Source organism: Sebastes umbrosus, chromosome 20, assembly GCF_015220745.1.
Source record: "Sebastes umbrosus isolate fSebUmb1 chromosome 20, fSebUmb1.pri, whole genome shotgun sequence".
In the NCBI taxonomy this organism is placed as follows: domain Eukaryota; kingdom Metazoa; phylum Chordata; class Actinopteri; order Perciformes; family Sebastidae; genus Sebastes; species Sebastes umbrosus.
The window spans coordinates 22,221,029-22,243,523 of record NC_051288.1 but is presented as its reverse complement, the minus strand read 5'-3'; the positions used below and the strand labels follow the sequence as shown (position 1 = coordinate 22,243,523).

General features: G+C 39.5%; 1 protein-coding gene across 2 annotated transcripts; it reads left to right on the top strand.

The window, feature by feature from the left end:
- The first annotated feature begins 3,113 nt into the window (after positions 1-3,113).
- LOC119479773 (regulator of G-protein signaling 9-like) lies at positions 3,114-21,998 on the top strand. 2 transcript variants are annotated; one of them, XM_037755714.1, is made up of 19 exons: positions 3,114-3,848; positions 6,758-6,854; positions 8,423-8,473; positions 8,557-8,663; positions 9,727-9,778; positions 9,862-9,920; positions 9,998-10,074; positions 10,161-10,242; positions 12,420-12,482; positions 14,019-14,048; positions 14,186-14,247; positions 15,250-15,363; positions 15,453-15,568; positions 15,698-15,785; positions 17,254-17,392; positions 17,520-17,602; positions 18,354-18,471; positions 20,402-20,805; positions 21,294-21,998. In XM_037755714.1, exons 1-19 carry the CDS (start codon positions 3,780-3,782, stop codon positions 21,454-21,456), a joined length of 1,974 nt encoding a protein of 657 aa, XP_037611642.1. In that variant the 5' UTR covers positions 3,114-3,779; the 3' UTR covers positions 21,457-21,998. The 2 variants fall into 2 exon arrangements, with proteins under 2 accessions (XP_037611642.1, XP_037611643.1); XM_037755715.1 differs by lacking the exons at positions 20,402-20,805; positions 21,294-21,998 and having other exon boundaries at positions 3,131-3,848; positions 18,354-20,205.
- The last annotated feature ends 497 nt before the right edge of the window (positions 21,999-22,495 follow it).

The window sequence follows — 22,495 nt, the reverse complement described above, 5'->3', positions numbered from 1 at the left end:
AGGAGGTAGGGACACGCGTCATCTATACGTCATCTCTTTAAGGGGGATTGCACATGCGCAGTAGAATCTGGTCTGCAAGGCAAGTTTATTTATATAGCACATTCATACACAAAGACAATTCAAAGTGCTTTATATATATATAAAAGCAAGATAAAACATAAAAACGAATAAAAGAATATAAAAGTATAGGTTAAAAGAAAAAAAATTAAAAGGATAATAAAAACAATCAAAAGACAGTAAAGTGCAGCATTTGATCAATTAAGAAAAGCGTCTGAGAACAGTTTGGTCTTGAGTCTAGATTTGAAAGTGGCCATTGTTGGTGCATCTTTGATCTCATCTGGAAGTTTGTTCCACAGTTGAGCAGCAAAAAGCAGCCTCACCATGTTTTGTTCTGACCTTGGGTACTACTAATAGATTTTTTCTCAATGACCCAATGAAATTGAGCCAATCGTGGAAGGACTTGAGTAGATTCATTATTGATAATATTGACCCTGATTTTATTCTATGTCTAGAGAAGGTTTTGTTTGGTTTCCATGAAGGTAACAGTAAAATCAAAGAACATTATATTATTAATCTGATTATTCTCTTAGCTAAATTTCATATACATAAATCCAAATTTAGTAAATCTAAACCTTCATTTTTTGTATTTGAATGTATGCACCTCCTTTAATATATTTATCTAAATGTTTATTTTCCCTGGCTTTGTACTTGTAAGCTGTTTAAAAAAAATCCTTTTACAGTTTTGCATGTCTTTGTAATTGAACCTGTATGACCAGTTTGTGAAATAAAGGCAATAATAAAAAATAAAAAAAAGACCTTAGCTTGAGTTACACTGCACATGCGCGGTACCCCACAACACAAGACCCGTGTCCTAGCCTCCTTCCATAGGCCTTGCCTAAACTCAGGAAGTAGTGCTGCTGACTGTTTACCATCAATCTTAACTCACTTTATAGGTCGCTATTTATGTCTTTTTTGACTCTTAAAAGCGTAACATTTTACCCTGACACACACAGATACAACTACACGAAGTTTATGTAGAAATACGGCAGTTAAAGTTTGAATTTACAGGCAATAATCAGCACGGGACCAAGCCCCTTCCCTAAACTCAAGGCCTAGGGAAGGAGGATGGGACACGCCTCATCAACACGTCATATCGCTGGGGGCATTGCACATGCGCAGTAAAATCTGACCTACACTTTTTTTTTTATTGCCTTTATTTCAAAAACTGGTCATCCAGGTTCAATTACAAAGACATGTGCAAAACTGTAAAAGGATCAACAAGACAAAATAACAGATGCAAGTGGATAAACAGCTTACAAGTACAAAGCCAGGGAAAATAAACATTTAGATAAATATATTAAAGGAGGTGCATAAAATTACCATCTTAATAGCTTTTTTTGTTTTCGGAGGAGAGAATCAATTTAATGTATTGTTTGGTTTCATGTTCAAATACAAAAAATGAAGGTTTAGATTTTCCAAAATTGGATTTATGTATATGAAATATGAGCCAATCGTAACACACGACCCAACTTGAGTAACTTTTTTAGTGATATTGACTGGAAGAAAGTTTGGTCCTTATTGCAAAAGTTCCTTTTAACAAATAAAGGTAAAACAGGTGTCATTTAAGTTGATCCACAGATTCTATCCAGTGAAACATTTCTTACAAAAGTTGAAGAGTGACATATAGATGTAAATTGTTCATTCTGCAAATCACATCCTGAAACTTGCTCTCATTTATTCTGGTCCTGTAAATTTGTGAATTGTGGAAAATTGTGGAAAATTTGAAAATTGTGGAAAATTTGTGAATTGTGGAAAGATGTCAATAATTTTATACTTGTTAACATTTTCTCAGATTTTTGGACTGTACTATAGAAATATTATATTTGGTTGCTATGGTTACAGTGACAATGACAGTAATGCATTTTGTGTAAATTTACCAATAAAAAAAAACTAATTTCTTTGTATTTATGAAAGAAATGGAATTATATCGGTCAACAATTTCTTCCTCACAAAGCAAAAAAGCAATGAAAACAATGAATGTATGCAATATCGTTAAAGTTTTTAAGTGAAATTATTGTCATACTCTCGCATGGTCTTTTTTTATTATTATTTATTTACTTTTTTTAATTGTGTTTTTATTTTTTTTAATTTTATGTTAGTTTTGTTTCATTTCTGTTGTCCTTTTATGTTTGGCAAAACTCTTTGTTTTTATTGTTTTCTGCTGTTACTATGGATACTGTCATTTTGAAATAAATGAGTTACACTGCGCATGCGTCATACCCCATCACCCAGCCTCCTTCTATAGGCCTTATCTAAACTCAGGAAGTAGTGCTGCTGACTGTTTACCATCAATCTTAACTCACTTTATGCGTCGCTATTTATCTATTATTGACTCTTAAAATTGTAACATTTTACCGTATATATGTCCTGAAACACACAGATACAATTACACGAAGTTTATGTAGAAATACGGCAGTTGAAGTTTGAATTTACAGTTAATAATCAGCTTCAACGGTCGCGAAACGACATATATCACGATTTATAATTAAAACGCTCATTTTTACGGACGTGAAACTACATGTAAACGCTCCGTACTGTGTTTAACCAACAATATAATGTATAAGATTATGAGTTAACTTTGTAAAAAACGTTAACCTTGACTGATAACGGCACCGCTGGTGGTGTAATGTCGCCCTCTGCTAAGTTTATGTAGAAATATGGCAGTTGAAGTTTGAATATTGGCAGTTTAAGTTTGAATTTACAGTTAATAATCAGCCTAACGGTCACGAAACGACGTATATCACGATTTATAATTAAAACGCTAATTTTTACGGACGTGAAACTACATTAAACGCTCCGCACTATGTTTAACTAACAATATAATGTATAATATTATGAGTTAACTTTGTAAAAACGTTAACTTTGAGTGATAACGGCTCCCCGGTGGTGTAATGTCGCCCTCTGCTAAGTTTATGTGGACATATGGCAGTTTAAGTTTGAATATTGGCAGTTGAAGTTTGAATTTACAGTTAAAAATCAGCTTTAACGGTCGCAAAACGACACATATCACGATTTATAATCAAAACGCTAATTTTTACGGACGTGAAACTACATTTAAACGCTCCGTACTGTGTTTAACTAACAATATAATGTATGATATTATGAGTTAACTTTTGATAACAGCACCGGTGGTGTAATGTCGCCCTCTGCTGTTTCACTTTGGTAATGAGCATAACTGATAGAAAATGCCGCGCTCTGATTGGTTGATTCCCCCGCTCTCTCTTTAGCGATGCTGTCTTTAAAGGCTGTTGGAAATATGAGAATTTGTACTTGAACGCACTTTAAAAGGTCAATAAAAAGGGGAAATGCAGACTGGAAAGCCTTGATTTTCTGGTAGTAGTGAGTGAGTAGAGTCTTTTGGGCATTTATGAGGTGACTACACAGAATAGTTGTTAATATTTGTTGATTAAAGTGTTGAATTTGTATTATTTGGGACTTTTTTTTATAATTTTATGCAATTGGTTGATATTCTGCATTTCTGTAGTTCGTTTTTATTACATACTCTAAGTGTGTTAAAATAAATGTAATAATAATATCACTTTAATGCGAAAAATGATAGCGTTTATGTAATTTCCCACTTTCTATGCATAAGCTTATGGAGAGCACTTGAATGCAGCATCAGTGTCTATCATTTCACTTCCCCTCAAGCATCCCCACACGACACAGGGTCTCACAGGCGACAGTGGCATTGCATGCGTGTGTGAACAACATTAGACACCATGACCATTAGAAACGCTCTCCGGGATCATGGACAGAGGTATCGACCACGGATGGCTTGCCTCAGGAAGGTAGGTTATCCTTTTAACAATCACTGATGATGATCACAGCCCTGCACAGGCTTGCAGACTGTACCTGCAGACGCACCTATAGATAGGTTCTCCAACGCAATGCTTTGGGCTGTAGTGGGCTGCTGTATCCAGATAAACCCTGGCATTTGCACTTATAAAATGCATTTAATTTGTATTCTCTGCAGGTCCTCAGAGGAATTCAGATGCTTTTAGTGTATAGATTTATTAGTTTTTTTGCAAAGCAATGAAGCTCACAGGTGGCATTTGGACTACAGAATGCAACAAAACAGATAACAAATATGCCATGTTTCAATTATGCATGCAGAAAAATTATAATTTTAACAAGACAATCATTCAGAAATAAATGTAACAGAAAGACAAGACCTCAAAACAACAAACAAATGCCATCTTTGTTCATTTGTTAGGTTTTTGCAAAGTAACAAAGCTCAGGTACCATTTGGACTACAAAATGCAACCAAACAGATAACAAATATTACATGTTTCAATTATGCATGCAGAAAAAAATAATAATTTCATAAGACAATCATTCATCAAAACAACAAACAAATGTCATCTTGGTTTCAGTGGGCACTCTGTCTGTCTGTCACACTAAATGTTAGACTGTGTTTTCTTGCAACCTTTTCCCCATTTACCAAAGCTCACAGGTACCATTTGGACTACAGAATGCAACAAAACAGATATGTTTCAATTATGCATGCAGAAAAAATAATAATTTCATAAGACAATCATTCAGAAATACATGTAACAGAATGACAAGACATCAAAACAACAAACAAATGTCATCTTTGTTGCAGTGGGCACTCTGTTTGTCTGTCACACTAAATGTTAGACTGTGTTTTCTTGCAACCTTTTCACTGTGATAAGGTCATTCAGTTTAATAAGCATTAAGCCTGGATCAGTATCAGTGCTTCCATCTAACCAGCCACTGGAGAGAAGTTAATCCAGGCACTGTGTGTTGGACAAACAACCGCTGAACAGTCGATTCATCATCTCACATTTCACATTTTTATCCACTTCAGGAGCTGGATAATTTATCACAGTGGAGTTGAACTTTTGGCATTAGGGAAAATTATGCAGGAAATAATTAAGCCGTTAGGAAAATCTTTCTATTGTATGCATGCAGCACTCACAATGTGCTGCTCTTCAGGAGAATGCTAACTCATTTTTCCAGGAGAACTTTTGTGTTTTGTTCCATGAAAGCCCACTTTGGTCCGGCTCAGCCTGGAGCTTACAGCCTCTCCAGGATGACTTCAAAGCACAAAGACACTTCAAACAGGCCCGGGAGTCATGCTGCATACTCTCCATCTCTCTCGCTCTCTCTACCTCTCTCTCACACACACTTTCACACAAACTGAATTAATGTACTGCATGATTTCTTGCTTTCCAGTTCACACCTGAACTGTTGGGGATCTGATGATATGATAACTGTTCAGAGGGCAGTGACTCACCGCACTGCCTCCCACACAAGCCAAACAAAAGCCAAGCGATCAGGGCATGAAACAAACCTCTGATCTCACCTCTCCCCTTGTTTAAATGCAGCGTTAAACGTCTTATTGACAACATTTTTATGCAAACGAATATTTAAAAAAACAAAAACAAAAACATCTACAGAGCCTTTAGAAAGGCTGAATAAAAGTACGTCTTTTCCTGGAAAAAACCCCAAAATGATTGTGAATTAATCATTTAAAAAAGTTTTGGCGGGTCCAAAATGAATGTTTATCTCTGTGTATTTGATGTTTGATTCCCGCTTCTAGCAAGGCTTGTGAGCCAATAACAGAATGACGATGGTATCACGTAGTATCTCTGGGTCATCAGTAAAGCTGTGCATACACTGTACGATTTTAGAAATGTTGTGTAACTCCTACTCTTACTGTACGAGTAGATCGTTTGCGATGTAAAGCTAAAGCTTACGATTGATTTGCTCATACTGTACGTGTAAAATAGAAAAAAAAAACACGGCTTCTGGCTGTTGACAGTTGTCAATAAGGACTTGTTTGAAAGCTCCGAGGCAGGTATAGTTTGTTTGCTAGTAAAGGTCTGTACGGGTGACAACGCTAACAATCATCTGTGCCATCCTGTCTGCTTGAACGTCTAAAAAAAAAAAAGAGGCGCCGGTGTATATGGAGGCTAGATGTGGACAGTATGGCTTGTCCATTTTGCAGAAAGAATTGGAGATAAACTACGTTTTACTAGATCTATTGTACATTGTTATCTTGATAGCTACGCTCTGATTACTTGCTGAAATTCGGTCTGACTCTAAAATGAGTCGTGCGGCTCAAAATTCGGGCCAGAATCAGGCTAAAATCGTACAGTGTATGCTCCTTTTTTTAGTGTTGAAAAAACGGATAAATGGCTGAGATTGATGTTAAGTGTCCGGCAACGACTTGTTGTGAAGTAAATGCAGTGGAAAGGGGGGAGGGAGAATACGACATCTAGTGGCTGAATGTCATCAATAGCACCTTTTAAGGCGACTCAACTGTATTGCAGTTTTTTTAGAATAGTAGCACTGAGAGAGACACTAAATCATGCAGCATTTGCCTAATAGGAAGTATTGATTAGAAGCGTCGATAGCTTTAATATCCCAGGGGGACTATTTGCCTCAGAGGTTTCAAATCTATGAGAGGCAATTATATGCCATTTTTTTCCAAATCTTTTATTAAACAGAAAAACAGGGATGTTGTTCATGATGATAATTACCACCACCATGTCCTACAGTGAATTATTTCATCCACAAATACTTTTTTTACCCATAAATGATACGTGCTGCCCTGATTTCCCCGTCCATAAAACATGTTGTCAAAGCAACCTGTTGGCATGGTGACCCCTGCAACTCACAATCAGTTGTCGTGGTAACCTCCTCTCACCCCCTTAATGATGTTTCTCTGCAGGCGGAGAAGGTGCTGCTGGAGATGCAGGACCCCAAAACAGGAGTGAAGTCGCAGCCTCAGAGACTGGTTATCACAACGATACCACACGCCATCACTGGTAAACACACACACACCCTCTCACACACACTCTCATACACACTCATGCAGTAGCACACATGTTGTTCAGCGTCTGGCTGAGTGATTGTGCCTGCATAGTCTCACTGGAGGATACCAGAGCTCCGGGCTCAAACTGGAGAGCTACAGATTTAATCTCCATGACAACCCCCGCGGTCTCCGAGTCGGGGAGAGGGAAAAAAGTAGGAGGTGAAGGAGGAGGAGGATGATGATAGAGCGGGTGAGAGGAAAAGAGCAAGTAACAGAGACAGAAACAAGAGAACAACAGAGAGACAGTGAGGAGGAGGAGGAGGAGGAGGAGGAGGAGGAGGAGGAGGAAGAGAGGAAACCTAGACTTGTACGTCATTCGTGAGCTTTGAATCTTTGAAGCTGAATGAATGAAACCAAACAAACAGATTCTCTTCTTTATTCTCTCTTTTTAAATCTCCTTTTCTTTCCTGTCTCTCCTCTTTTCTCCTTTTCTTTCCCCCTCTCCTCTTTCCTTTCCTTCTCTCCTCTGTCCTTTTGTGTATCTCTTCTCCTACTTTCTCCCCTCCTTTCCTTTCCTTCTTATTCCTCCTCTCCCTTTCTTCCCTTTCATATCCTCTCCTCTTTTCTCCTTTCCTTTCCTTTCCATTCCTCTCCTCTTTTCTCCTCTCCTTGATCACTCTGTCCTTCCTCTCCTTTCCATTTCTTTCCTCTTTTCTTTTCTCATATCCTTTTCTTTCTTTCTATCCTCTTTCCTTCCCTGCATTTCCTCTCCTACTTTCTCCCCTCCTTCATTTCCTTCCCATTCCTCTCCTCTCCTTTTCTTTCCTGTCATATCCTCCCCTCTTTTCTTCTTTCCTCTCCTTTCCTCCTCGCCTCTCCTCACCCCATCTCTCCTTTCCTTTCCTCACTCCATCCTTTCCTTTCTTTTCCTGTACCTCCTCTTCTCTTATCTCCCCTCATTTCCTATTTATTCCTCTCCTGTTCTCCTTTCCTCTCCTTGATAGCTCTGTCCTTCCTTTCTGTTTCTCTCATCTTCTCTTCTTTTCTTCTTTCCTTTTCTCTCATCTCCTTTCCCTTTCCTGTCTCTCCTCTTCTCTTATCTCCCCTCCTTTCCTTTCCTTCCCATTCCTCTCCATTCCTTTCCCTTTCCTGTCTCTCCTCTTCTCTTATCTCCTCTCTTTTCCTTTGCTTTCATCCCCTCCTCACCTCACCTCATCTCTCCTTTCCTTTCTTTTCCTCACTTTTTCTTTCCTCACTCAATCCTTTTCCCTCCATCGTTTCCTTTCTTTTCCTCTTCCCTCCTTTTGTCCTCTCCTCTCCTTTCCTTTCCTTTCCTTTCCTCTCCTCTCCTCCTTGTCTCCTGCTGTGCTTCCTCCTCCACATCCCCCGTAGAGACTCACAGGCTGTTGACAGCAGCGTCAGCATCGTTGTATCCGGAGTCTTTAGGCATTCAGAAGCCGCCTACCTCTCGACACACACAAACACTCATTTCTTGATGTTCGCTGTCAGAGCTGCTTTTCTAACATGGTGGTGAATATTTTGTCACCTCTGACCTCCATCATTTCCATCTTTCCTCCTCAGGCGAAGACATAATTGCGTGGTTAGCGGACAGATTGCAAATAGACGCACAAGGTGAGCTGATGCCATTCATATATATTTACATACTGTAAAATATAAGAGAGTATGTCAGCTGACTCTCCGTCTGTTGTCTTCAGAGGCGAGGAGTTTCGGCTCTATGCTGGTGGCGTTAGGATACATCTACCCTCTACAAGACCACAAACGCTTAGTGATCAAACCAGATGCATCCCTCTATCGCTTCCAGGTAAACACACCACGTTTCTAAACCTCAGACTTAGGGAAGCTGCCTCCCTTAGAAATTTTTAAAGCGACTTTAAAGGTGCCTTTTGGAGTTTTTAACCACGAACAGCGAACAATGTTTTCCCGAGTTGGTCCCCATTTTTGTTTGTATCGTGCATTTACAAGAGGATGCACAACAGTTATGAGGTAATGTGCAAAATAGGAATGTGCCAACAAAGGCAGTGAAGAACTGAACAACAAGTAGAAAATGGTCGTCTCTAGACGGTAACCCGCAGTTTGGGAGACACTTGCGAGATGGTTAAGGTCAGGCATTGACCTTGAATAGTTAAGGTTAGGATAGGTCGTTGGGCAGTGAGTCTCACGAGAGTTTTTTGCATGTTTTTGCAAGGTTGCCTTCTAGACACGACCGCAAACAGAAGACAAAAGACTTCAAATGTGTTATAAGAAAGGAAATTAATTCCATGTGTGTTGTGTTGTTAGGTCGCAAGGATACACATTTTGTTGAGAAACTGGACATCCTGCAATGAAATACAATAAGTTTTCTAAAATTGTTAAATAAACTTTTTTGGTAAAATTATTAATAGGCTATATTACGTGTCTTTATCATTTTTATTCTACTACATTTAATATTAATCCATGAGCAGTTTTTCCACTCGGTGCAAGGAATGAAGTTTCGATGCAATGTGTGTTTTCCTCCGAGGCAATCAAAGCTGAATTTTGATGAAAACACATATTACTACATTAGTCAGAATTTGCTGGCTTTAATTATGCTATAATCATATTGACCTGGCAATTAGGGAGCTAAATGAAGCTTCACTGAGGAACTGAGTCATTCCAGCTTTTAAAATCACATTTTCTTTACGCACATTTCTGCAAAACTGCTCTGCTTGTAAAAGAGTTTACTGTCAGAGGATGGAGAGAAAAAAGGCAGAAACAAAGAGAAGAGTGTTCGCTAGTCACTATTATCTTTGTAAAACCTCAAAACCTCAAATTGTTTTGCTTTTGGTTCCTTGTGCAAATTTTCTGATAAATTATCAAATAACATTTGTAACTTTTGTCCTTCCCAGACGCCGTACTTCTGGCCCACACAGCAGTGGCCTGTTGAGGATACAGATTATGGTGAGTGTGACAGCAGTCGTACACATTTTTTTATCTCACATCCTGTGTCACCAACACTCACACTTCCTGTTTCATTATTGAAGCAATCTACCTGGCGAAGAGAAACATACGCAAGAAAGGAATCCTAGAGATGCATGAGCAGGTGAGAACGAGACGGTAAATGAGTGTGATTAATTTTGTCTCCCGGCGTTTACTGAGGTGCTTATTTTATGTCCTCAGGAGCATTATAACCGTCTTCACAAGTGGATGAATCATAAATGGGATTTCATAGTGATGCAGGCTAAAGAACAGTACAGGTAGGTGTTTGAGAAACTCAAGGACGTCGCTCAGGTGTAAGGCCAAGATGACGTTACGATGCTCCGTGTTTGTGTGTGACTTTTAGGGCTGCGAAGGAGCGGAAGAAACCGGACCGTGTGGTGTTTGACTGCCAGGAGAGAGCGTACTGGGTGGTTCACAGACCTCCGGTGAGAACACACACACACAAACACACACACACATAGATAGCTATCATGCACACACAGGATACAGCTTCATGTATATCAGTGGATAACCAGCAGACAGAGACAATAAATTGCACTCCACCTCAATACTTCCCAGGGTATCTCATTATCTCTACCCATGATGCCTCATTATGTGAGCATGTCCAGTCAGAGGAAAAGGGCACCGCTGATTAATATTTCACACTGCGTAGGAGAATGAGGTGCAGCGGTTTGCACCTCGAGCTTGCGGCATTGTGAGTCTTGAGTTTCAGACTGTTTACTGACTGGGCTAGGAGGCTAACCTCCTCACCTCCCAGGGTCCCTGATAGACTGCAGGTTCACCATGAATCATTTGGGTTGTGGTGATTTAATTGCCCACGAGGCACAGATATTTATTATTTCAGGTCAAATTGTGTTAATGTTGCAAATTTGTGTGACTTGGAGCCTATTAACAGCTCAGCCAGTGTACTTGTTGGTTTCTGCTATTGTAAGCAAAATACAATGAAGCTGCCATGAATCGTCTGTTGTTTGCACTGTACTTAATGGGCACTTAAAGCGAGCCTTTTTAATTCACTTGCAACTTTCAAATGCAACTTTTGCTGAATTGCAAAAGTTCAACACATTAAGTGACAATTACTGAAATCATAACAGAAGCACAAGTAGAGAAGAGTCATAAAGTCAGTGACCTGACTCAGCTGATTAGTTTAACGTATCCTCTTACAGCAGCTCGTATGATATCTTACAAAAAGTTATTCCTCATTTTTCGTGCGTTTTCTTATGAATGTCCAGCAACACGTCTCAATTTCAGCTCGTTACAAGCACACAGTCTTTTCAAAGAAAATGTCCGTCTTCACAGGAAACAACTTGGTTAGGTTTAGGCAACAAACTACTTAGTTAGGTTTGGATTAAAATAACTCCAGAAGTGGCGTAAATTAAGTACGAAAGTTACGTGACAAATAAATCAACGTTGACTTGTGGTTTCACACAGGGTACTAACAGCGTTCTCCTGGGCGGAAGTCCGATGTTTTTGGACCCACGACGTTCGCCTCTCTTAATACTTCCTGTTTCACAATTACTTGGATTACATACAAATTGATTTTGTGGAATATTTACAAATTACAGTGCATTACTTTTTCGTATGTATAGCTATGAACGGAGAACAGCTTGATCAGTTATACAGCAACATCTATCTAAAGTGTGCTTCCTTTAAGCTACCTGGTCATACCAGACCAATTAAAGCTGTAGCAGCAAAACCCTGAAAAAGGATACTTTTTATTGCTTAAAAATTAAACTTTTCATTTGTTTCAAGAGGAAGATTGTGTTGTCGTCTTTCAAGAGTCACATAGTCTAACTTCAAAATGCTTAGAGAGCCAGAGGAAGCATCAAATAAAGCAGAAGCACCACTTTAAATATAGAGCGAACACTTAAAGAAATAGTTGTGTCTGAATTCTTGTATTGTTTTTAATACTTGGCAGACAATGAGGCTAGCTGTTTCCCCTCCCTTCATGTCTTTATGCTGAGCTAGGCTAATCACCTTGTGGCTCTTTCTCTGTAACAAACATACAGACATGAGAGTGGTATTGATCTTCGTATTTAACGCTCAGCAAGAAAGTGAAAAAGCGTATTTCCCCAAATATTACAGAAACTTGCTTTTAAGTGCTTCACTTTTTATTCCACAGAAAACGTTGTGCACAAAGGAGGTCTGCACACTGGCTCCAAATAAACTGTTTATTTCTCTTTCGCTTTTAAGGCAACATTTCGATCTGTAAAGATCTCCCTCTGGCAGAAAATATTTACACTTTTTCTTGAGATGCATTATTAGAAAAGGACACTTTCTATAACTTTAAGTTAAAGTCTGTTTTCTATCTAAGATAATATAATCAAAGGACAGATTTATCCTGCTGGTAAATGTGGTTTCAAGTCAATTCATTTCTGCTGGAAACAAACACATTAATGTCGAACAGTGAATCCACAAAATCACATTTTACACGTGACCGGCCTCTTGTTGCCTCAGACGGTTGAGAGAAGTGTGACACATAAACAGCCTGTGATTAGCATTATAAAACAGCCATCTGCTTTAATTAATGGGTCCTTTGGCGAACACACATTGTGAAATAATTGTTGATGTGTGTGTGTGTTTGTGTGTGTTTGTGTGTGTGTAGCCAGGGACAGTGAGCGCCATGGACTACGGACTGGATCGACTAATAGATCCTAACGAAGACGAGGTAACAGGTGAGTCTCTGTGTGACCTGTATGAACATAATCAGCTTATATTCAATAAGAGGCTTTAATGCATGGAGCCAGGTGCTTCCCTTTCCCTTTCCCTTTCCCTTTCCCTGTCTGCTGTTTCCATCATTTCACTTCTCTTTTACTAAAACTAACTTCTCTTTTCTTTTTCTTCTCTTCTCTTCTGCAGGCCTTTCCCATGGCTCTCTTTTTAAACTGGTTATGAGCACCTACACACACATAAACACACAACCCCCATGTTTGTACTTGACACAATGCATTCCCTACGTCCTCTCTCTAACCTTGACCATTTCACACATCAAAACCAGTTTACAGGTCTTATAGGGAGTACTGCTGCATGTATGAAAAAGGTTGCGTAAAGCCTTTTAGTGGCTCCAGAGACGGAGCTGTGTGAAGTCTGATAAATGAGATGTGATGAGTCAGCGTGGGGTTGTGGTTGAAGATGACAAGTTTGAAAATGAAATAATTCTGGAGGTGTGGGGTTAGAAAGAAGTGAGTTTACACGACCTCTGGAGCCCGCTCCTCATCTCTGCTTGAGCCTAGAGGCTCGAGGCTATATTGGCTGCTGGAGTTGCATTATGGGTAATGTAGTTCTGCAGCATCAAGGTTGAACTTTTTTGAAACTGTCCATCATGAATCTGACAATGACTACATTTACATGCACAAAATATTCAGTTTTTTGCATCTATTCCAAAATAGACAATATTCCTGCTAAGCTGTTTATATGGTTAATGGCACTAATAGTCCTGTTCCCATGCAGCCGTTCATACTGCGATTAACGTAACCAGTGGAGGACTTATTCGACCGTGCAAGCACAGCCTCCCTCTTTCATTCCTTCAACCACCTTCTTGAAAACGTTGTGATATTTGTGCATATCCAAAAACCTGTTGATATCCAAGTCTTTCATAATGTTTAAAAAGGAGGTGTGTTTCTCTTTTCGACCACAAATGTGGGCTTTTCTTTTGGGCATGCATCTCTGCAAACTGTCGGCTAGTTGGTTTGTGTTCAACCCACATAGCTGGACGTAAACAGGCAAGAGGCCGTGCGTCGCAAACTGATGTAAAAACCCCAATTGAGACGCATATTCTGAATGTGCTGTATACATGTCTAAAGAATGCTCCTTAAACCTGAATAATATCAGCATATCCTACATGTCTTAATTGGAAAATGCTCCATTTGGAATAAGGCTTAATTCAGAATATCCAAACAGAATATGATGTTTACGTGAGCCGTATCAAACATTGTCATATTAAGAATAATAGTGGAACATTAGTGTGCATGTAAGCGTAGTCATTGTTGTAGGAGTGCAGTGCTAAATTGAGGCAGTACTCCTTTAACCATAAAGTCTTAATCCTCAAAAAAGCCCTTTGATGATCCAAAATGTCCTCAGTCTCAAGGGTCCAAACCTCACAATGGTGCTTAGAAAACACATGTACACAAACTAATAACCACAATAACCCTCTTTGTCTGTGGAGTAATCTGTAATGTAACATTTAATATATTTTCTTCCCCAGGCCAATACACCCGACTTCTACGAGAGAATCGTGAGTGAGAATCTATCGTCCACTCTTTCTATGACTTTTCCCCACTAACAGTTGTGTTAACCATCACTGATCCATAGAGACAGATCTGTTTTCCTGACATATTTTTATAGCAGCCTCTCTCTTCTGCCTCCCTGCAGATGATCTTCACCCAGCAGTCCATCATGAGGCCCAGAGTGAAGTCATCGGTGTCCATTGGCGCGTAAGCTGGTCCATCGTATTCCCAATCTGCTTGTATCTGTGACAAACAGTCACTTTAGATTGGTTACATCATAAAGTGTCTCAAAATAGCATCTCCACTGACTGATGGCAAATGCAGGACCGGTTCAGTGACTTGTTATCCTGTTATCACATAGACTGTATATAAGAAGTGAACGTATGACATCACCCATTGGTGGAGCTAAGCACAACCAACCACCAAAACAAGTCATTTGAGGACGTCATCTCGGGCTTTTGGAAACACTGATTGACATTTTTCAACATTTTCTGACATTTTATAGACCAAACAACTAATCGATTAAACGAGAAAATAATCAACAGATTAATTGAAAATGAAAATAATAGTTAGTTGCAGCCTTAATCTAAATTATAAAAATATAAAACATAGAAAGCCAGCAAATATTTGGTATTTGTGCTTCATAAATTACTAAATTATTGATTTATTATCACTATCTCTATTAATTTTCTGTCAATGGACTACAAAAAAAAATGTTTTATGCATTAATATAAATTATGAGTAACATCCCTGATGAGATTTTGAAGGAACAGTGCATGCATATTGACAGATAAGTCGTTTTTCAAGCAATAATAATCAATTAATTGGGAAAATAATCGACAGATTAATCAACAATGAGACTAATTGTTAGTTGCAGCCCTACTGTAGTTACTAGTTTGTCTATGAAATGTAAAAAAAAAATTGTGAAAGAACTTCTAAAATGTCTTGTTTTGTCTGAACAACAGTCCAAATCACAAAAATATTCAGTTTATGATGATATAAAACAGAGAAAGTCAGCAAATCCTCACATTGGAGAAACTGCTACCAGCGAATATTTGGCTTGGAAACTCACCGAAATCATTAATCAACATCCATTTTATAGACCAAACAACTAACTAATCGATTAATTGAGAAAATAATCAATAGATTAATCAACAATGAAAATAATCGTTAGTTGCAGCCATAAAATCTTTCTCCCCGTTCTTGCAGGTTAGTGAAGTACAGCGCCACCTATCACAGCCACGACCCGTTCCTCGCCGGGTGTCTTCCCAGCAACCCCTGGGTCACCGATGACGTCACGTACTGGACCTTGAACATGCCCACGTGAGTCAGCTGACGACGATATGCATAATCTATACTCAGAGAATAATTTAGTATAACTTGTTCATTTTATTCGTGTGTGTGTGTAATAGTGTGGAAATACCAACTAAGATGCGTGTGGAGAGGTGGACGTTCAGCTTCGCAGAGCTGCTCTCAGACCCTCGAGGACGAGATGATTTCAGACTCTTCCTGAAGAAAGAGTTCAGCGGTACGATGCTCGTTATTTTAATTAGATCACAGCACTGATTACAGAAGTGTTACTGAGTACAATGTTCCCTTTTCAGCCATTAGAGGAGGCTAAAAATAGTTTCCGTTTCTATTATTTTCTATCCTGAAGGTGAGAACTTGGCATTCTGGGAGGGTTGTGAAGATCTGAAGTGGGGCGAAGCTGCGACGATGAGAGAGAAAGCACAGCACATCTACAAGTAATGTCTTCATGTATTCTCTGGGTAGAATATATTAGTCTTCTCTGATGGATGCTGATTAATGATTTCAGTGAATCAAGCCAAATATTCGCCGGTAGCAGATTCTCCAATGTGAGGATTTGCTGACTTTCTCTGTTTTATATCATCATAAACTGAATATTTTTGTGATTTGGACTGTTGTTCAGACAAAACAAGACATTTAAGAAGTTTTTTCACAATTTCTTTTTACATTTCGTAGACAAACTAGTAACTATAGTAGGGCTGCAACTAACAATTAGTCTCATTGTTGATTAATCTGTCGATTATTTTCCAGATTAATTGATTATTATTGCTTGAAAAATGATTTATCTGTCAATATGCATGCACTGTTCCTTCAAAACCTCACCAGGGATGTTACTCATAATTTATATTAATGCATAAAACATTTTTTTTGTTTAATCAATTAGTCCATTGACAGAAAATTAATAGAGATAGTGATAATAAATCAATAATTTAGTAATTTATGAAGCACAAATACTAAATATTTGCTGGCTTTCTGTGTTTTATATTATTATAATTTAGATTAAGGCTACAACAAACGATTATTTTCATTTTCGATTAATCTGTCGATTATTTTCTTGATTAATCGATTAGTTGTTTGGTCTATAAAATGTCAGAAAATGACGAAAAATGTCAAACAATGTTTTCCAAAGCCCAAGATGACGTCCTCAAATGTCAAAGATATTCAGTTTACTGTCATAGAGGAGTAAAGAAACCAGGAAATATTCACATTTAAGAAACTCAAATCTAGAAAATTATACTTTTCTTTTCCTTAAAAAATTACTCAAACCGATTAATTGATTATCAAAATAGTTGGCGATTAATTTAATAGTTGACAACTAATCGATTATAGATATTTGTTATATTTTTTGAATCTATTGATCAGAAAAATATTTAATAGATATACTTTAATAACCATACTTTATTCTTACATTTATAAGTTTACATATTTTTTTTTTTTTTAAAGTATATCTATTAAATATTTTATACAAAATATTTATACAAAATATCTATAAAATAATGTGACATTTTATAGATATTGTTGATATTGTTTTTATCTATGGATCAGAAAAATATTTAATAGATATACTATAATAATAATACTTCATACTTACGTTTATAAGTTTGTATATTTTGTTAGTTTTTTAAAGAATATATATTAAATATTCTTTCTGATCGATAGATAAAAACTAGGGGTGTTTTTTCTTAAAAAATAATTAATTAATTTAATAGTTGACAACTGAATATTAATCGTTGCAGCTCTAAACTATAGCCATCAGATATTTGTAGTGGAGTTAAAAGTACAACATTTCCCTCTGAAATATATTTGAGTGGCATGAAAAGATCATAATCATGTCAAGTTAAAGTACCACAAATTAGTATTTAAGTGCAGCACGTCTGTCTGTTTCTTCCACTCTCCTGATCACAGGACATTCCTGGCGCGCGGCGCACCGCGGTGGATCAACATCGACGGAAAGACGATGGAAGTCACTGTGAAGGGCCTGAAGCACCCGCACAGATACGTCCTGGACCCAGCCCAAACTCACATCTACATGCTCATGAAGAAGGTCAGTAAACACACCAGGAGGTGGGGTTGTAAACACAAAATAATGGTGACGTTATAATTCCCACAAGCCTATCCTCACCATCATCAAACAAGCACCGATTCATGATGAGTTTATCTGTATTTTGCAGGACTCGTACGGCCGGTACCAGAAATCCCCGGTGTTTAAGGATACGGTGAAGAAGGCCATCTCTCCTGATGAGCACCGTTTCAGGTGAGTGACGGCTTTTAATTCACACATTTAATTAGTTGCATGTTTTCAGATGATGCTGAGCTTAAAGGGACTATTTGTAACTTTCAGAAATGCTTCTTAACAGCAACACCTGTGGCCGTTAAGTCAATGAAAGTCAGCGTCGGGCTCGCGCTTGTGCTCGCTCGTTTCTCGCTGCGGAGCCCCGTCACTTCACAGGACACGTAAAACCTCTGTTGGTCTGGAGGAGCTGCAGCATTTATTTCTGCACAAACGTCCACTGTACATTCACTAGATATTCTCAGAGCTAAACTAACTCTTCTGCAGTGTGGAGTGAGCGCGCGTTCACGTCTAGAGGTGGAGCAAGACAGCGAGGACGCGCGCGGTGTGTGAGTGAAGGCAGGCAGGCAGCGGAGCGGGGACTTCAGCAACACGCGAGCGCGCATGTGTCCCAACCCGGTACATTTATACGCTTAAAAAGTTACAAACAGTCCCTTTAAATCTCTGTCTAGTCAGTCTTTTGATTTGATCATTGCAACCAGCCTGATAAAGAACAAGTGGGTCAAATGAGGAAAAAGAAAGCGTTGAATATTCACTGCAAAGGATGACTTAGGAGTGACATTGGTCTGGAAAAGCAAAGTTTACATCTCCAATCTGTCTGGCTGATATTAATGTCCCTGTAGCTTCATGAATCAAGCACATCCATCACTCTACAGAACTTCATTTTCACCTCGTCTTTCCCTCCCACCTCTTCTCTTTGCTGTTCTCTGCCCAGTGATGCCCAGTTGGAGCAGAATGCAAAGAAGCGGCGGCCCAGCCTCAGCCCCATCATCCTCCGGCAGATGGAGCAGGAGCAGAAGGCCAAGATGGCAGCCAACGTCGACATCACACAGGTCATGAGCAAACTCAGCAAGCAGGGCAAGGAGGCGCCCCCTCCTCCTCCTCCTCCTCGTCCTACTAAGAAATGAACACAAACAGGGTTTTTAGTGAAAATTATTTAGTGGAATCATTTAAATAGACGCTGCAGGTTATTGATAATGTTTACATTTGAATGCAATTTAATTTAATTTTAAAGCTGCTATAATCAATATTTTTATGATAACAATGGATCAAATGTTTAATGTGAAGGGGGAATTATAACCTCACTGCAGGGAGCTTTATAGTTCAGCTCGTTGTTTTGGTTTTACAGCCCACAACTTTTCTGTTTTGGTTCACTCTCATCGCTCTTATAGCGTAGTATTTGGCGACTAAAAATCCCCTGTACACAACCTGCTCAGCACCAAACTGTGGACAGATACAGTTAGCAGTTATCTGGTGAACATAATGGAGCTTTTAGCAGCTAAAGACCCAGATATTAAGTTGGTGGAGACCAAAAACAGAGCTTAAAGGAGAGTGAATATTGGAGCTACGTTCAGAAAAATGACTCCAAATGAAAGCTAGTGTTGCTTCGTGTCTGCTGGATGTGTAAATAAGCAACTTGTTTGCCAACAAGTTCGTCATATCAACTTCAAAGGGTGATAATATGTCAATGTTGTGTTCAGCTTGTTTCCACTGCCCCATAAGAGGCGGAAAACTGCAGGTTTCATGATATTCAAACATCCACTGACTAATGTCAAAGAATCACAGATCAGATCTATTCCCAATGTGACGTTCAGTGTGGAGAAACTCTTAGGTGGTGGTTGTTTCAGCCTCAAAATGCCACAAAAATTGGTCTACATTATCCAAACCCCCACCCTGCGAACCCAGGGCTCAACTATAAGGATTGCCCACTTGCCAAGGGCAATTAAAATGCCACTTCGGGCTAGTACATCTAGCAGCTCACTTGCCCGATTGGGCAAGCAAGTAGGATAGGATGAACTTTATTAATCCCCAAAGGGGAAACCGGTTTGCAACCATGCACAAAGTAGTAAAAAATAATTAAACATGGAGCTGATGATGGAAGTAGCTACGGAGTGAGCCATCTCACTTCCTTCTCATGTTTGTTGTGAGTTGAACATGTGCAGTACCGATTGTTATTTGATAACCGCTAATAAATAAAACAACTTGAATAGGGGCAAGTAAAAATTTTATTTGGGCAAGTTGATTAATGAAACTCATTAACATTGAACCCTGAAACCGCTGTCGTATTATTAACTATTAACTAAAAAGTTACGTGCAGTACTGAAAAAATGCTTTTGCAATTTAGTTGCATGGTATTAAAGCCAGTGTTAAATATGCACATTAACTAATATGAGACTATTTTAAAGGGTCAGCTCACCCAACATTTCTCCACTTACCTGTCATGTTATCCAGCCCTGCACATGTGAGACTTTTGGGGTGTTTATCCACTACAATTTAAATGTATTTACCTGGAAAATGTCACATAAAACCGCTATGAGAGGTCTGTGAATTGGGTGAACTGAGACTTTAAACACAAACTAAATTACTCACATGTCTGTGACACGTTGAGAACTGACTACGGGCATAACACAACCAGCCATCTGTTCCATTTCTGTCCATACAAGCTGTAACTGTTTGTCATGTTGTTTCTCATGATACACGTGTTGTGTACTGTCCATCTTCACTCATACAGTGTTCTGTATTTTCTTTGTCATCAGTCATGAGTTAATAAAACACCCACAAACCACCTCATGTTTATCTGTTTGTCTTGAGTTCATCATTCATTCACTGTTTTCATGTTCTTTGATTGTCATGTAGCCCTAAAATAGTTAGGTGAAGCCTAAACATCGTGGCATTTCAGTAAGTATAACATTTTAAATGAACGTCTGCTTCCAAAATGCACACATGTATCTGATTCGTGTGTGTTGCCCTTTGACCTCACAGCTGTGCCGCTTCACCACTCCCGTCCCCCACCTCGCCGTCTACTCTGGCATCAGCGACTTCCCCATCGCCAACACCTCGCCCTCTCTCCCCTTCCTGGCCCACACCCCGGCGTGTCCGTCCCCCATCAGCGTGGCCTTGGACAGCACCTCGGCCTCCGAGCGGCGAGCGGAGGCTAGTGAAGGAGACGGCGAGGGGAACCCAGCGGCTCGAGCCCCGCTAGGTGGAAATGTGCCCAGGTCTCGCATGGCTGTGTCCCTGCGTCGTCTGCTGAAGCGCGGCTGCACCCCGGCCTCCATGTTCGCCAGCTTGTCGCCCAAATGCCACTCAGCTGCCGGGACGAGTAGCCGCATTCAGCCGATCAGCCCGGATCAACCTAGTCAGGCTCCACCCAGACGGATTGGCAAGTGAGTGTTAACGCTGCTGGTGGGTTTACATTGGAGATAGTTGAAAGCTAACGTCACATACTGTCGCTAAAGGGCGCCTCTGTGCGTCATTATCTGATGCCGAGGGGCGCTGACAAATCGGCGGTATTTGACAAGTTGAGAGCGAGACCCGGTTGATATAAACGTCTCATTCTAAGCTAACAAAAACAACAAATCTTATTTTCAGGTGATTATACACAAATGAAAACGTACTTATTAATATTATATTTAATTTCTGCCAATAGATCGCCCTAAATGCGACACACTGTTCCTTTAAAATGGGGGAGTACGTATAAAAAGGACCCACAGTTTATCTAATGTGAATGTTAACACTCATTAAAGCTGGAAGTTGGCACTTTAAGGTCATTTTTACATTTCAAATCAAATATTATGGAGTAGAGCTGATGTATTTTAACAGAATATGGATATCAGAGTGTGTCTCACTAAGTCCTTCCTGCAACCCTGCCCAGTTTTTTCCAGATTAAAGTGGATATTCCTCCAGAGTGCCGTATCTACCCCATAGAGTCTGAGGACGAGGAGGAGGAGAGCAGGGCCGCCTCTCGAGGAGGAGTGGGAGCCAAAGAGATCATCTGCCCCTGGGAGAGCCTCACGCCACAGAACGGGACGGGCTAATCGGCTGCTTTACACATTTACAGAGGTATAAAAAAATAAAAAGGGGTTTTTAATTCTGTGTCTGTCTGAGCAGGCAGATTTCCCCCCATGTTCTGACAGAGATAAAAGATCTCATACAGAGCATAAAGGGGGTAAAATCCCAGTGTAAACGTGGCCACATTCTCACCACCAGGCCACAAAATACAACATAAATACCAAACAACACGACACGAAACAGTCGATCTGGGACACTCTAGAGATGACTGTTTAGACTGAGCATCAACTTGTCTAAGTTTTAACTCCTTAAAGGAAACCTGCTGTATGTTTAGAGCGTCAAATACATGCTGCCCCGTAGGCCTGAGAGGACCCAGTTTCATGTCTGCTGCAGTATAATCCTCTTTTTCACCGTCCACGCTCAGTATTTTCAAAACAATCACAGTTTCTCCAAAATATAGCGAAATATAGTGTTTTTCACAGCTGTTTACGAGAAGAAATGTTTCATCAGCCACCAAAAAAGGCTTTAAAGGTTTTTTGTATTTTATTGTTTATACATTTAAAGGGGACATATCGTGCTCATTTCTAGGTTCAAACTTGTATTTGAGGTTTCTACTAGAACATGTTTACACGCTTTAATGTTATTATTTTTCTGACACTGTCTGTCTGAATATACCTGTATTCACCCTCCGTTTTAGCACCTGTCTCTTTAAGAAGCCCAGTTTGCTCTGATTGGCTTGTGTGAAAAATACAGTGCATCTTTGCAACGATAGTTCTCAAGCTGTGGGTGGAGATACTCCAGCCCGTTCTTATTCCCAGGGCGTCAAATACCGACGCTCTGTCACGACTGTCGGCGTGTGATACCACCGCATGAGGCACCCTCTAGCACCAGTATGAGACGCACCGGGCTTTCTGTTAACTACAATGTAAAGCCATCCACAGCAACAGTAAACGCTCAGCGAAAGAGTGTCGGGAGTGACAATGGTGACGTAGATTAAAGAGCGAAAAGTCACACTAAGGGCGGACGGTAGCGGAGGTGGATGGGTCCAACAGACACAAGGCTTTC